Source organism: Phocoena sinus, chromosome 2 (assembly GCF_008692025.1).
Source record: "Phocoena sinus isolate mPhoSin1 chromosome 2, mPhoSin1.pri, whole genome shotgun sequence".
Classification (NCBI taxonomy): Eukaryota; Metazoa; Chordata; class Mammalia; order Artiodactyla; family Phocoenidae; genus Phocoena; species Phocoena sinus.
The window spans coordinates 80947706-80964065 of NC_045764.1; the positions used below are offsets into that span (position 1 = coordinate 80947706).

The 16360-nt window shown below is 35.1% G+C and overlaps 1 protein-coding gene across 5 annotated transcripts in view; it reads left to right on the forward strand.

The window, feature by feature from the left end:
• WDR72 (WD repeat domain 72) overlaps positions 1–16360 on the forward strand; it is a 211370-nt gene that overhangs the window by 117209 nt on the left and 77801 nt on the right. For all 5 annotated transcript variants that reach the window (XR_004348550.1, XM_032623443.1, XM_032623444.1 and 2 more), the window contains 3 exons: positions 4732–5549; positions 8229–8320; positions 12369–12448. Coding sequence is in view for 4 of the 5 variants with exons in the window: in XM_032623443.1 (XP_032479334.1) it covers positions 4732–5549; positions 8229–8320; positions 12369–12448 (990 nt within the window). In the remaining variant the exon portion in view is untranslated. The remainder of the gene's footprint in view (positions 1–4731; positions 5550–8228; positions 8321–12368; positions 12449–16360) is intronic.

The following is a 16360-nucleotide window of genomic DNA, read 5'->3' on the forward strand; positions in this document are numbered from 1 at the left end:
ATTTAGATAGCCATATCTATTATTACTATTTTCTCTGTCAATTTGTATTACTTTTTAAAAACAGCTTTTGTTTAGTATGGTAAAATATAAATTTTTGTAGGCGTTTTAAAAATAGATATAATCAGAAGGAGTCATAAGAAATCTGCAGTTTTGTAAAAAATCAAACTGTACTTTTCAAATCTAGATATTTTCTATCGACAATATATGTGAAGTTCTTGCTGTGACATTATGTATTTTATAAAGGACTCTTTTTAATATCTACTTAATATTTTAATGTGTGCATATACCATAATGTTTTAGCCAAATCTCTATTATGGAACATTTACTTTCAGCTTATTGATATAGAAAATTTAACAATGAGCATTCTTTTTCATATAATTTTGTGCATCTTTGTAATTTTACCCCAGGATAAATTATTTTTAGAAGAATTTCTGCATCCAAGGGTATATAATAGTTTAAGGTTATTGATACATTTTGCTAATTGCCTTCCATGAAAGAGATACCAGCTTACACCCATCACGCAGTGTGTGAGAGTGCCCATTTTCTTGCTCCATTATCAAAACTGAGTATTTTAATTTTTAGTGTTCTTTACAAACCCAATTTCTGTCTCTTTGTAGACTAATAGTCTGAACAACAGCATTGATTAATTCTCTAAAAGTAGTGAATAAAGTATTTTAAAATTCATCCTTAAAAATAATACATGTTAGTTTAAATGAAATTTAAGGCAACTCTTAGAGGTGAAAAACAAAATGAGAACACAAATCCAGACAGGAGAGAGAAAGCTGAAAGACCATTTGCTAGTCTCTGGGTTCTCTCAGCTTTGGTTTTAACTGTGACACAGGTAATTAGAGGGAATTAGCGGGAATGTCCAGGCCCAGTGTATTGATGGGAAGTTAGGTTGGAGAAAATTGCGCAAATCCGTTATTCTCTAAGAGCTGTATATGCAGTGAAAAAGTGAACCAAGGTGAGGGATATATTCCACAAATGGAGATAATAAAGATTTTTCTGTTGGTTTTAGCCCAAGATGGATGGGGGAAAGTAGGTTTGCCTGAAAATTGATAACCATAACCTAACTTCACACAGATTGAGGGTTAGGATTCACATTACTTGCAAGAAATGAAAAACTCTTAAGGTAAAGTTTTTATTTAAATAGGGACCTGCTGGTGGTACCCCTGAGTACCTGGCAGTCAAAAATACAAATACTCTCTTGAAGAATGCATCTTTAACCCACGTCTCAAAGGATTCTCACCGATAATGTTTCACACATACACACACACACTTACAAAACATATAAGGAAACAGGAGAGCATCAGCAAAATAAAAAAGAGTCATATTCACAAGGATTTCAAAAATTGGAACTATAGATACAGAATGCAAAATAAGTATGCTTAAAGAAATAAAAGAAGGCTTGAAAAATGTAAGTAAGAAATAACTGACTAAAAAATGACCAATTTGTCAAATAAAACTTCTAGAAATGAAAAATGTAAAAGTTGAAATTTGAAAATCCATGGATAAGTTAAATGACACGATAGAGACAGGGAGGAAGAAAACTGGCAAATTAGAAGAAATTCTGAAGTGATTGCCCAGCATGTGACACAGAGAGACAAAGAGATGAAAAACATGAAAGGGGATAGAGTGACAAATAGCTAATCAGAGTTCCATAAGGGGATAATAGGATAGAGAGAGAAGATATTCAAAAAGACAAGTCTGAGAACTTCACAAAATTAACGAAGGATAGGAACACTCAGATACAATGTAAGAAAGATTGGGGGAAAACATACATACCTAGAAGAATCACAGTGATTCTGTGATTGTATGCAAAATATTAAAGACAAGATCTAAAAAGCAGCAGAGAGAAAGGCCAGATGGAGTGACAGACTATCAGCTCTCTATGTGACAGGTCAACCACATCAAAGGAAACCAGAAGACTGCAGAATAATGCCTTAAAATTGCTGTGAGAGAATAAGTTAAAATAGTATACTCAGCGAAACTATCTCCTAAGAAAAACATGATTCCGTTGAGAGGATGAACAAAGTCAAAGTTGATTCTTTGAAAAGAAAATAAAAACTGAGAAACTTCTGGCAAGAAAGAAACAAGAGCAACAAAAATAATGTCAGAAATGAAAAAGGACCCATAGTTATAGGTGTTACAGAAAGTTTAAAAATTATAGGCAAATAATATAAATTATATTATAAAGCTATCAAAAGAAATTAAGCACTATCTAAGTAAGTGGGAGATATAATCTGGAATTTGATAAACATCCTCAAATTTATATAAAGGAGTAAAAGAACAGGATAGGAGAAACTACCTAATCACCTCTTAAAGTCTTTTCATGAAGCTGTTATACAATGGAGTATTGTGCAGTCATAGATAAATTGATTAATGTCCCAGGGAAAGAGATCAGTGAGAAAAGGACAAATTCACAAATAACGTTGGAATAATTGAATGTCAAAATTTTAAAAAACATGAAAATTATTCCCAATTGAGAACCAAACACAAATATGAAAGAGAAAAGTATGAAAGAATTAAAAAGTTGTGTGGAACTTTAAATTTTGGGAAAAAAATAGGTAAATAATTTTATATCCTCTGGATACCTATAATTTTTAAAGTAAATATTTCATAAATTTGATAGCATTAAAATAGGAATTCAGTGTTCATCGTAAAACACTATTAAAAATAGAGAAACGACAGGCCACAAATAGAGGGAAGTATTTGGACCACATAACCAACAAAAGATTACCTCTAGAATGAATGTATAACCCTAAAAATCAATAAGGAAAAGACAAACGAAAGTTCATAGAAGCCATAGGCAGACACTTTATAGAACAAATGTGAAAAGATAATGAAATATTGCAATGATAATTAAGGTAATAATTAAAAAAAAGAAAATTAAAACTACAAGGGATACTATCTTATATCCCCATATTGACAAAAATGAGATCCTGTATTAATAAGGATGTGGAGCATGGAAACTCTTTATACAGTGCTACTGAGACTTATAAATTGATACAATTATTTGGGAAAATATAACAGAGTTGAAGTTGTGCGTATCCTATGAATTATCAATGTCACTCTAGCAAGTTTTGCAGATGTGCACCAGAAGAAAGTCTTCACCAGAAGAATATTCACTGTGCCTTTTTTTCTTTTTGTAATACTAAATCTTGAAGATAATTTAAATATCCATTTAAATGAATAAACTGTAGTTATCATATAGTATAATACTTTATAGTGGTAAAAATGAAAGAACTACAGCTGTAATCATCAACAAATATGAATCTCACAGTCGCAAAATTCAGCATAAATAAAGCAAATCATGGAAAATTATAAGCAGCATAATTATATTTTTATGAAAATTGAGAACATGCAGAATCAAATAGATTAATTAGGAATAGATATTTAAGATTAGGACACTAAATGAAAGCAAAGAAATCATAAACATGGAATTCAAGATAGTATTTAACCTCTGACAGTAGGCAGGGGTATTGACTCAGAGCAGGTTCTATTTTTTTTTTTTTTTTTTTGTGGTACGCGCGGGCCTCTCATTGTTGTGGCCTCTCCTGTTGCGGAGCACAGGCTCCGGACGCACAAGCTCAGCAGCCATGGCTCACGGGCCCAGCCGCTTCGCGGCATGTGGGATCTTCCCGGACCGGGGCACGAACCTGCGTCCCCTGCATCGGCAGGCGGACTCTCAACCACTGCGCCACCAGGGAAGCCCAGCAGGCGGATTCTTAACCACTGTGCCACCAGAGAAGTCCCATAGTTTTACAAAAAGGATTTTTTCCTGCCTAATAGAACACATTTCCCCCCCAAAATATAGTCGTACACCATCATTTAAATATATTTGGATGATATTCCATTGTATATATATACTAATTGTTCATTCAACAAATATTTATAATACTGTATAGTAATAATAATACTGTATAGTAGCATTATTTTATAGGCATTGGGAACAAAGGGATGCACAAAACACCAGGGGTGTAGTTTGAATGATACTGGGGAAGATATACAGTAAACAAATAAATATTTAATATAATATAAGGTAAAAATTAGTACTATGAAGAAAAAAAAGCAAGGAAGAAGACAGAGAGTAATAGGTTGGCATGAGAGTATATGGTACTCAAGTAAGGCACCCTAAATGAACAGGAACATAACTGAATTGTGGGAGCCCACCATGCCAGTATCTAGGGCAAAACCATCTTAGAGAAAGAACAAATGCAAGTCCACAAGGCGAGCCTTTAAAATAAAAAAAAAAAGCAATTTGATACTGGTTCACATTTAGGTTACTTCCAATTATTAAAAATTTTAAACAAATTTCGAGAGACCATTTTTGTTAAAAGACTTCTTAAATTACTGCAGGTGCTCTAACTGTTCTTCTCAATTTTCATACCCACTTTTCCCCTATTGTACGTTTTCATGGCTATACTGATAAGAAGATATGAAAGTGTATCTGGAAGAAAGTTAATCTGATGCCATCTTACTCTATAGGCCTAATTCATATTTTTTAGAGGAAAAAAATGAAAGTTTTAGAAAGGAAAAGTTTTTCAAAAAAATTAGAATATAGAATGTTGAATTTAGAGGGGAATTTTTATAGCTAAGGCAAAAAATTAAAATGCCTTGGGTTGTGCTGCTACTTAATTTCTTTTTATGCCGTTTTAATATCATGGAACTTTTAATAAAATCACTTAAAAATAAGAACTTTGACACATAAATTTTTAAAATCTCCCTCAGGTCGCTGATGCCAAGTGTTTCTCAGGACCTTTTAATGTCTTGCCTGTGAAGACAAAATGGAGTAACATTGGTTTTCATATCCTTCTATTTGATCTGGAAAACCTTGTTGAACTTTTGCTGCCAACTCCAATCTGTGACGTTGACCCTTCCAATTCATTCTATGGCAGTGAGATCCTGAGAAGAGCCAAAAGCACAGTAGAGAAGAAAACACTGACACTGAAAAGAAATAAGACTGCCTGTGGTCCTCTCTCAGTGGAGGCACAAGCCAAGCCTGTTAGTGAAAGCCCAGCCCAAGGAGAAAATACCATGAAGTTATCAGAAGAAAATGATGGCATTAAAAGGCAGAAGAAAATAAAGAGCTCCAAAAAGATGCACCCTAAGCAATCTAGAAAAGTCAATGCCAACCTCACAATAGACACAGCTAAATTGCTCCTATCTTGCCTTTTGCCATGGGGAGTGGATAAAGAATTAGACAATCTTTGCATTAAGCATCTCAATATTTTAAAGCTTCAGGGTCCCGTTTCTTTAGGACTTGCTTCAAATGAAGATCACTTCTCATTGATGCTGCCAGGTTGGGATTCATGCAATGCTGAAATGAAAAAAGACTCTTCAAAAGTAAATTTGTTTTCCAGAAAAGTTTTGGACTTGTCAAATAAATACACTTCCACTCTTCCAAATCAGGCTGGGATGCCAAGAAGACCGGAAGATAATTCTGATTCTTTGCAAGAGCCAAACACTATCTTTTACTTATTGAGCAAACTATTTTTAGTTAATAAGTTAGTCAACATGCCTTTAGAACTGGCATGTGGAATTGACAGGTAAGACATGCTCAGAGATTTTGACTATTCTTATTTACGACATTAAAAAATTCTCATTATTTGTTATATTTAGCTCTCTAGCCTCCCTCCTCCCCCCTCCCTCCCTCCTCTCCTTCCTTCCTTCCTTCCTTCCTTTAGATGAAGAGTAAATATGCAACATCTCCTTTAGCTTAAAACAATTTTAAGAAAATCTTCCTTTTAATTCTTTGAGATTGGAGACGACTTTGGGCAATATATCTATATGTTTTAAAATTTATTCATCCAACAAATATCCATTGCTCTCATAATATGTGCCAGGAAATTCACAGTACTGGATGCTGAATGATTCAATAGATAGATAGGTAGATAGATTCACACACACCTTGAAATCCATTTACTTGTTGTGAATTAAGTATGAACAAAAAACATTTAAATAAATGCCTATGATGATATACTTCATATATCATTAGGAAAGGAAAAATTTCGTACCTCAAATCCCACTGTTTAATTCAGACTTCAGCATATTAAAATAGAAGAGGTTATCATTAATTCACTTATAGAAAGTACAGTTTAGTAATAATAGGCATTGTCTTTTGAGTGTTTAATATCTACTAGTCAACATGTAAGCCCTTTACATACATGATTTCACTTCATGTGCACAGCAAAGCTGGGGTTTAGGTACGATTATTTTGCTTATTGTATAGATGAGGATATTGAGGCTTATGGAGAGAAAGTATCAACCCCAATATTAATTCAGAGCCTTACAAGCTGATTCAAGGCTGGGCATCAGTATAACTCCAGAGCCTGATTGCTAATCTTGACTCTGTGTTTACCTTCTCCCACTGCTAAAATTCAATATACTTTTTCATAGTCTGATGTTAGAAGATTGGATTCAATTCATCAAGTGCTTACTGAATATGTCTTTAGCGCTAGCTCATAGAAGAAATATAAATAAATTTCTCATTTGGGTAGGAACTAATTGAAATGATGAAGATAATGCACATGAAATAAGTAGAAAACACTGAAGGAACAAGGAGAAATATTTGTAGTATAGGTAAGTATTATAGGTGGTCAGAGTAAAGAGAATAATTAGTGTGAGATGAAACCATCAGAAAGCCTTTATAGAAGATGTGCCGTTTGAACTGCTCAGTACATGGTGGTAAATAGTCCTTGACATTTCTATTCTTTGGTAAGAGCTCAGTTCAACAAATATCTGTGTCAGGTACTAGATAATAGAGTTCCTGCCTTCAGTGAACCTACAGTCTGGTAGCAAATCCATACGGATTATGTAGATTCAGTGTTAAACTCCCTATCATTATTATGCTTCTATGCTATAGGGTTTTCCATTTTCTGTTTGGTGGCCCTAATAATGAGAAAACAGAGACTGTGAATTTCATTATTCATATACTTAATTTTCCTCTATTTTCTTTTCTTCTGTTCATTACTATATATATATATATATATATATATATATATATACACACACTTATATAATATATAACTTCATATTTATAATTTATATATATATAATATATATGTATTTTAATTTCAGTTAGGCACTTTTCTTTCTATTACTAAGAAAATTAAATAACACCTAAAGTATGATAAAAAAAATTGTAGTCAGCCAAGCCTGAAAACCTGAGAATGAACCCTGGTTTTGTTGTTAAACTAGTCATGTGGCTTTGGACTAGTCACTTAGCCCCTCTGGGCCTTGCTTTCCTCATTTACAAAATGAGATGAATAGAATAGGTGATCATCAAGATTTTTTCAAATTCTTAAAAACAACTTATATTTGTTAGCCTAATCACGATCCCACAGAGCAGATGAGGGACTCAGTTATTGTCGCCAGAGGTTTTCATTCTAAGTTTGTTCCAGATACTGAATACAGGATGTGAAGGATATATCTAGTGCCCTTTAGGGGAGACTAAGGGCTTTCAGCATGCTTTCCATTAAATGGCCTTAAAATCATTGCCACACTTTAGTTAATCTTTACAAAATTCTGCATTAAAACAAATTATTGAATGGCGGTGTCAGGATTAGAGACTGCTTCCCTAAATTAGCCATTTCAGATTTGATCTGCTATTGGAGACTGCATGTTATATTTAGGGAAATCAAAACGATGTGTATTGGATTTGTCACTCCAAATCCTTCCAATAAATTTGGCCATTTTGCTAACATTTCACTGTGGTTGTAAAGGTGGAGAAATCTTTTTATGCTTAACAACTGAGTGTGTGACGAAACTGAATTTTAAGGAAAGAGCTATCTGCCTATGAGAATATCCCTGGATAGTATCTGAATGTCCTCTCATTGAATCACTGGACTAGGGTAAAGCCTGTCTTCATCAAGTCCTGATGGTACCTGGGGATAATTTTTTGGCAGCTATGAACATATTAGGATTCAAAAATTTATTACATTAGCCACAAATCACATGACCTAAAGTCACAAGGCCCCTCCAGTAAAAGTGGATCACAAGATAATTCTGGTAAACTAAGATTCACAATTCACTTGGGATTAGGGTTTTAGGTAAGTTAAAGTGGGGAAAAAAGATGCACCGAAGAGAATAATGTCAAAGATATTGCTAAAAATAATGTGTTCAATTCCCAAATTTGTTAAAGTGATCATGCAGTCATATCGTCAATTTATTTCTCAAAATGTTTTTTATACATCTTTAATAATATCCTTTGAATCTTATTTCAACAGTTCTTTCACAATGGAGTCTGTGCATAAGAAGATGAAAAGTCCTGGGAATGATATTTTAAATATTTCAAGCTTCTACGGTTATTTGCGAAATGGTAAAGGAGTTACAGATACAGTCTAATAATTTTTTTTCTTCTATGAAATAAAAGTGCTATAACTAGATAGCACCCTACAGTTTAGAATAAGAAGTGTGCATGTTTATTGTTTGATTCAGTCTGTATTTTACATGGTTATAGTTTTGTATTCTGTCTATATTTGAAATATACATGAAATTTTGTTATTAAAGTAAATAAAGTAAATATTAAAGTTAATAAAGTAAAGTAACTATCTTATAAGACATGTAATATGATAGATTTCATCAAATGATCTTTGAAATACCTAAAAGTATGAAACTTTTCAGCAAAGGAAACATTTGAATATTAAATTAAGGTCATATGTGATTTATGGGGAATTTACTGTATCAATATCTTTACTACCAAATAAGTAATTATTATATTAGAGAGTTTTACAGTTATTTCAGAAGATTATATAATAGTCCTTGAATTCTTCTGAGTAACAGTCCTGGTGTTTAGATTTTCTTTTGATGCCAAATGGCTAATTCATCTCTAAAACCTGCTTCTCCAAATTTTTGACATCTCATTAAATGGCAGTCCCATCTTTACAGTTATTTAGGCCAAGAACTTTAATGTCATATTGACTTTCCCCTTTTTTCTTGTACCCCACAACCAATGTTTTAGTAATCATGTTGGTTCTACCTCCAGAATATATCCCAGATTCTGACTGCTTCTCTCCACCTACATGGCCAGCCCCCTGGTGTGAGCCTTCATCCCCTCTTGCCTGGATACAGAAGCCTCCTAACTACCCTCTGCTCCTATTCTTGGTTCCTACACTCTATTCCCAACCAAACATCCAGAGTCGTCTATTTGAAACTAAGTCAGAACCTCATGCTACTGCTTAAAACTTTTCAGTGGCTTATGTTTCACTCTGAATAAAAGCTACAGTCCTTAGGATAGCTCACAAGGCCCTGTATAACCTGGCTGCTCTACTTACGTCAACAGACACACACCCCCATCTGACCTCATCTCTTTGTATTCATCCCCTGCTTCACTCCTTCCAGCTTAGCTGGGCTTTTTAACTCTTACCCACACATGACAGGCAGGGTTTAGGGTCTTTGCACTGATTGTTCCCTCTGTCTAGAATGCCCTTTCTCCAGATTCCACAGAAGTCAACCTGCTGCTCCCCACCTCCATCCTCCATCCTTCAATTCCTCCTCCAATACCATCTATCAGTGAAGGTGCACTCCCTTCTCCCCCGCATACCCTACCCCTTTCCCTATTTTATCATAATCCTTTTCACTATCTGACATGCTGTATAGCATTTTTCCATTTGCCATCTACTTCCTGCTACTCAAATGTAAGCTCCAGGGAGGTTATTGGGGGTTTTTTTTGTTGTTTTTTTTTTTACATCTTTATTGGAGTATAATTGCTTTACAATGGTGTGTTAGTTTCTGCTTTATAACAAAGTGAATCAGTTATACATATACATATGTTCCCATATCTCATCCCTCTTGCATCTCTCTCCCTCCCACCCTCCCTAGGTTATTGTTTTTTATGACAGTTTTATTCACTGCTGTGTCCCCAGTTCCCCAGAACAATGCCTGCAAGGAATTAAGCAAGTACTTTTGGATTAATGGATGAATAGAAAATAGAACAATGGTTTTGGAGATAAACCACTAAGGTTCAAGATCAAGTTCTGCCACTTACTACTTAACTTTGGGTGTATCTTTTACTCCTTTAAAAGCCGAATTTACTGCATTTGTAAAATGGGAATAAGATTCCAGAATTGATGTGCATTTTGCTTCCAAAGTTGTGCAGTATGTGATCAATACGTTGGTATGACCTGAACAACACTGCACAGTGGCCCTCTCAGGGCTACTGAAAAGAATATTCATTTGGGATATTTTAAAGTGAGAGTTTATTAATAGCTTCCAATTATTAAGCCCCTAGTATGTCCAAAGAATTATGCCAATGACTTTACATTACATATTACCTCAAATAATATATAAACAGCAGTGCACAGTAGGAGGATCTATCTCTGTTTTAGCCTTGAGAAAATTGGGACTCAGAGAAGTTAGATGATTCACTCATAGTCAACCAGCCGACAAGCTGAAGGGCTAGGATTCCAGTCCAACTCCGTCTAATTCCCTACCCCTGTTCTTTCCACTATGTCAGGCCACTTCTCATATTTATGATTACAAGTCATGATTCCTCTATATGATCCAGTCTGGACTGCCAGCCTTCTCCTTAGATAGTAGCCCTTTTTAGGGTTATTTGCTCTAATTTTCATTTTTTTATAACACTGGGAAAGAGACTAGTATTTAAGGTGCAGTATAAGTAGTTTCTGCAGAGACTTAGGGATTTGCTAACCAGAGCCAAGGAGGCCCCAACTTTTCCTATGACTTCCCAACCAAAGCAGCCTGAGCAACTAGTGTTATTACTGAACAATCTCCCTGATGTTGAGAGGTGGCATTTATAGCATTTAAAATTCAGTTAGATACTAAGGAAACATAGTTTTATGCTTTATAGTCGCCAGATGGGAGGTGGAGGGAAAGGAGGGATTCACTTCATGCTATTAATTCTATAAAGCCCAAGCCTGAGGAAGCCTGGGATGTTTTCTTTTTATCTTTCCCCCTGAAGTTATAATTAATTCTTTAACTCACTGTTATTGCCAAGAAAAGTTGGCTCTCATTTCCATCTCATATTAAAATTTTAACATCACATTAAAGTGTGCTGTGAAGTACCCCATGATGCCAGTAAGCAGTTTCGGTTGAGACCGATACTTAGCTTTGATGGTGGAATCACAAGGTCAACAAAGTGAGAGAGGGAGAAAGGAAAGCGATCAAAAGAAAATGCTCTGTTACCTGCTGTGCTCATGAAGAAATGGAAAATACGACTTCAAACTCATAGTGTTGTATCATATCACATCTTTTATGTACTGTTCTTGGGCATTTCAAATTCACATCATAGGTTCCATCAGGAGAAAATGATGATATTAATGAGCAGAAGTTTCTTATATATTTCTTTCATATTGTCAGTTTACATTATATCAATACCTTCTATTACATTTCCCTTCACCACTAATGTGAGATATATATACACACACACACACATATCTATTAATATATAAAATGGTAATTCAATGAAAAGCATCTTGGACTAATTTAAATAGTTGATCCAGGATTTCAAACATTAATTTAAATAGACAATTATAGCAATTTTCCCTCCAGTGCAAGCCTGCATCACTCTTCCTTATCTCGTTCCTGGATCTGGCACCTAGATAATATACTTTAGCCATCAGAAAGCCTTAATTCATTGAGTTTTTCATTTGGATGATAATATGTTCATTTTCAATTAATGAAAGGGCACTTATTAAGTGCTTTTTTGTGTAGGGAACTGTCGGACACTCTATGGATCAATTTAAATAAACCAAGCCATAGCTCACTCTTAAAATTTCACACTGAACATTAGGGCAAATAGATAGAAAGGACATTTAAAAGGGCAAACTTAAAAAGAAACAATACATAACAAAATGAGTCAAATTAAAACATAAGTGCTATACCTATTGATCAGAGTAGTATAGCTCGGTAAGGACGAATCAAAGGAAGTCTTTTATAGGATTTTCTGTGTGATAGATACTGCTTCATGGCAAGGTAGAATTTCAGGGATTATTTGTATGAGGAAGGCATTGTAAAATTCAGTGATCTGTTTTGGGGGGAATGTTGGTCATTGTATTTTGTTGGCAAAAAGGTACTGAAATGGGTTTAAGGTATAAAGATGAATTTGATTTGATGTGAATGTGTATAATTGTTAGAAATATATATATATATAAGTTAATTAATGTTTCTTGACTCTGGCTATATATGAAAATCATCTGAGATACTTTTAAAATGTATTAATGCCTGCTCCACCCTCACCCAGGGACCTATTAAACCAGAATCACTGGAAGATTGAACCTGGGCATCGGTGTTTCTGGGGGGAAAAAAGGCTCCCTAGGTGATTCTAATGTGCAGCCAGGGTTGAAGATCATTGGGCTGCATCCATGTGTAATACTCTGAAGATATAAATGTGTTCTATATATTTCTAGGTAGGAGTGAATCCCATCTACCTGAAGCTGACGTTTCACTTTTGAAGCTAATTTCCTGTTGGAAAGACCAGTCTGTCCAGGTATGATACGGTTCATGTTCTTGAAGTTATTGGAAGAGTTCCTTGCTGCTGTGGTTCATTCATACTCCCCTTTACCTGAGAGTATACGTGAGTAGGTACTCTTGTCCTCACATATTTTCTTCCAGGGTATTTCATTTAATAGGACTAACGCAGAGACTAATAATGAGGGGAAAGTGGAAAATAACATGCAAGGATGCACCAAGCTAAGAGGCATGAATAGAAAGGGCTGAGGAAGGGACGTTTATGTTGTTACAGGTAACTTACTGCCCACTGAGGTTTCAGTTGGTGGCAGAAATGTCTACTATTTGATTTCAAAATTGGATATAAAAGTCCCTAGGCTTGCGAATTTGGTAGGTATAATTAGAAATCATTTTTCTATCCTTTTCATCTGCGAGCTGATATAGAGAGTTGGTTTCCTCAATGTCCAGTTTAAGTCTTTCTTCTTCTTTTAAGGATTTTTTTGTGGATAGCTTTGAACATTGTACAATAAATATCTGTGCATTGATTAGATGAATATTTATTGGAACTTTATTCTTCATGGGCTTAATAAATGTCAAATTTGCAAGACAAGAATAGCAATAATTCCAATTACAAATGGTTAATTTTGGTTACAGGAAAACAAAGAAAGTCAACTCAGAACAAATTATGGGGGCTGACACCATAAAACCAAATAAACACAGTTGGGATGGTTATTAAAGCCATGGCCTACATGATTTGCCCCTCGCCTAACCTCTTTCTTCATCATTCTCCTCCATTCTCACTAGCCACGTTGATCTGCTTATAATTTCCAGAACATACAAAGCTCATTTCCACCTCAGGACCTTACTATTCTCTCAGGCTGAAATTCTCATTTTTTCCATTCATCATTTGGGTATTTGCTCAAAAGCCAACTCCTCAGAGAAGTCTTCCCTGATCACTCCATCTAATATTGTCACCATACCTTGCTGCCCCATGCTCCAGTTACCATCACATTATCCAGTTTTATTTTCTTTGTTGTGTTTGCTTTCAGTGGAGATTATACCATTTTCTTTTTTTGCTTGCTTATCTTCTGTCTTTTCACTGTAACAGAAGCTTGCTGAGAGCCGGGACTTTGCCTGTCTCACTCACCCCTTTCACCAGTGACAGTGGCCAGTCAATATATATTTAATGAATGACTGAATGGCTCTGCAAAAAGCATCTGTGATAATCAAATAAATATTAGTATATGTTGACTTTACCAGCATATTTACAGTCACCCTAAAAGAGTCTCTATCAAAGGTGGGATTTTTTTTCCCCCAGTAGCCAAAGAATTTCTCAACAGGGAAAACAATTCTTAAGGAAAAAAGAATTCAATCAAACAGTTATCCTGAGTTTCTCTAATTAAAGATCTTTTGTAGTTGTTCGTTTGACCTTAAAATAAATTTTAATGTGGTTTGGATATGTTTGGACTAATGGAACTTAAGGTTCTATGATTCTATGACCTTGTGTAAAATGCTGGCAGCAGGACAAATATTACTAGAGCGTTTATTACTCACTCTGTATGAAGTTTAAGCTTCAACATTCTCCTCTCATTTCTGCCACTAACCTGATGAATGACTCTGGAAGATAGGTTTAACTTGTTGATTATTTATTTTACTCATGTGTAAAGTGAGAATGAGAATTCCTGGGGCCCTCAGGAGAAACAGAGGCTCTTGCAAGTATCCATATAAATGCTTCATTAACCAATCCTCAAATTCCTTATAAAGCTGTTCATTTAAGCAGTTAGTCAAATCATGTTAACTTGAATCTGCTTTTTAATGTATTTTAGGAACACTAGGTGGTAATGGAATGGTTTTGTAAAAAAGAGCATAATCCTACTTCAGAAATTGAAGAGGGCGTAACTTTAAGGGAATGGGTAAGGATGAGTTAATTTCGCAGATGAATGAGTTTGTCTGGAGATTGTTTTTTGTTTCTCACACATGAAATATACACAACATAGAAATAAATGCTGGAGAAGCAACAGTAGGTTTTGGGGTTGCTAACTTGCATGTTTCTGAGGCAGCACTAACATTCTTTGGATTTTATAATCTGACACTAGTGGGTGAAATCATGACATCCAGGCCTCCTGAGAAAATATTGCTATTCCAGGAGATGATGCAAGACATGAAAGGCTCATGTGAGCCTGAGTGTTGGGAAAATGCTTTTATACCAGAAAATCTGGACACTGAAACCACAAGCAGGCCACAGGGACCCTTAAGAGTCTTTATAATACTCTGTACTATTTTACAATACTTTGCTGTTTCAAGGTGTTGGTAGAAAACCATTAACATTTTTAGCTTGCTGTGGCATAGTAATACTTCTAGTAAAAAGAATATGGCCCAGATGTGGCTCTCTTTTCCCAAACAATGGACTTTTAAAACTTATTTTAAATCTGCACATTCCTTCATAAGCGTGTAATGCTTTGCATATCTGTCTTTTCAGGAAAACTGTGTATGTGTTTGGAAGACAGCTTTATAGCCATAGTGCTTTCAATTTTAGCTCAGTATTCACATCACAAAGTTATATAAAATAATGTCTACAGATTTTATATTTTGTTGGGAAAAATTCTATGCCTACTACCTATCTACAAAATTTATCTACTCTGTTTATATGCTAGAGACACTTAAGTACTGACAGTCAGAAGCTATCATTAAATTTTACTTTCCATAGTGTATATTTTTAAAGTATACAATATCTATTTCAATTCAATTAGCCTGGTTTTAGGGCTCACTGTATACCAGATACTGTAACATTATTATACGCTTATACAAGTTGTACCATTTCTCTGTGTATTGACTTCACACTGAGCACAAAGCGTATATTTTGAGTTTGTCTCCAATTGGGTATGTGCCATCATCCATAATCCCATGGGACCATATGGCCAAACTGCCCATTCTGAGGGATAGACCATAGTCTGCATGTACTACAGTTCTGAGGATTTCCTCTAATATCTTCCTGATTTTTATAGGTATGAACAGAAGCAAGTTCCATACAGCTTTCTGTGATTGAAAGCTCTCGTCCTAGCCTCTCTCAGCATCACAGACTGTTTTATAAGTATGGACATGAAGTCCCAGAGAAGTACGTGACTTGTCAAAAGTTACATTTGTAGTAACTGTCATAGCCAAATCAGGAACTTGGACCTTCTCATGTCAGATTGAGAGCTCTGTTTACCACACCATTCATGTCTTGGAAGCAGTGCTATCAAATAAATGTGTGGCAAAATTAAAATGACATAAATTCGGTGTTGTAAAATTGTCCATGAATAATTAATACAGGTTGTCCCATCATAATATCTACATGATAAGCATGATTCACTTATTGTGATATAGAATAGTATATGTTAATAGATATCATAGCTAATAGTTAAGATACAATGTATCTCAGCATATGGTAGATATTAATAAGCATGACTCATCAGTATCATAATGTGTAGAATTCTATGTTGTGTTCATGGTATGCAACAGCTTTCACAGTGTTGAGTATCTCCTCACACGATGTAAGCATTATGTACCTGTATTGTGACAGGCAGTACTACAATGTTAATAGATTTGGTAAGCGATAGTAAAATCATATCATTCATTAGCCTTTTTTCACGACCCAACCAAGCATCTGACTGGACAAGAATAGGGGGATGATCAGTGATCAGGCAGCTCCTCTGATACTTTCAGGAAGCTCCCTATATTTAAAACTCTAGAATAGAGTTTAGAACCCAGTTCCTTCTGCTCCTATAGTTCACCTAGCATCTGCCATCAGCAAAAACTCTCAAGTGTCCCTGGAACCTAAAGGTCTCACATGCTACCAGGACACATAAAAGGGACAAAATAAATATTTAAATGAATACCTACTCTGTTTTGGGCATTAGCATCTCTCGATCACCAGTTTCAGTGGTGTTGTCCCAAAGCCCTAGCTCTAGGC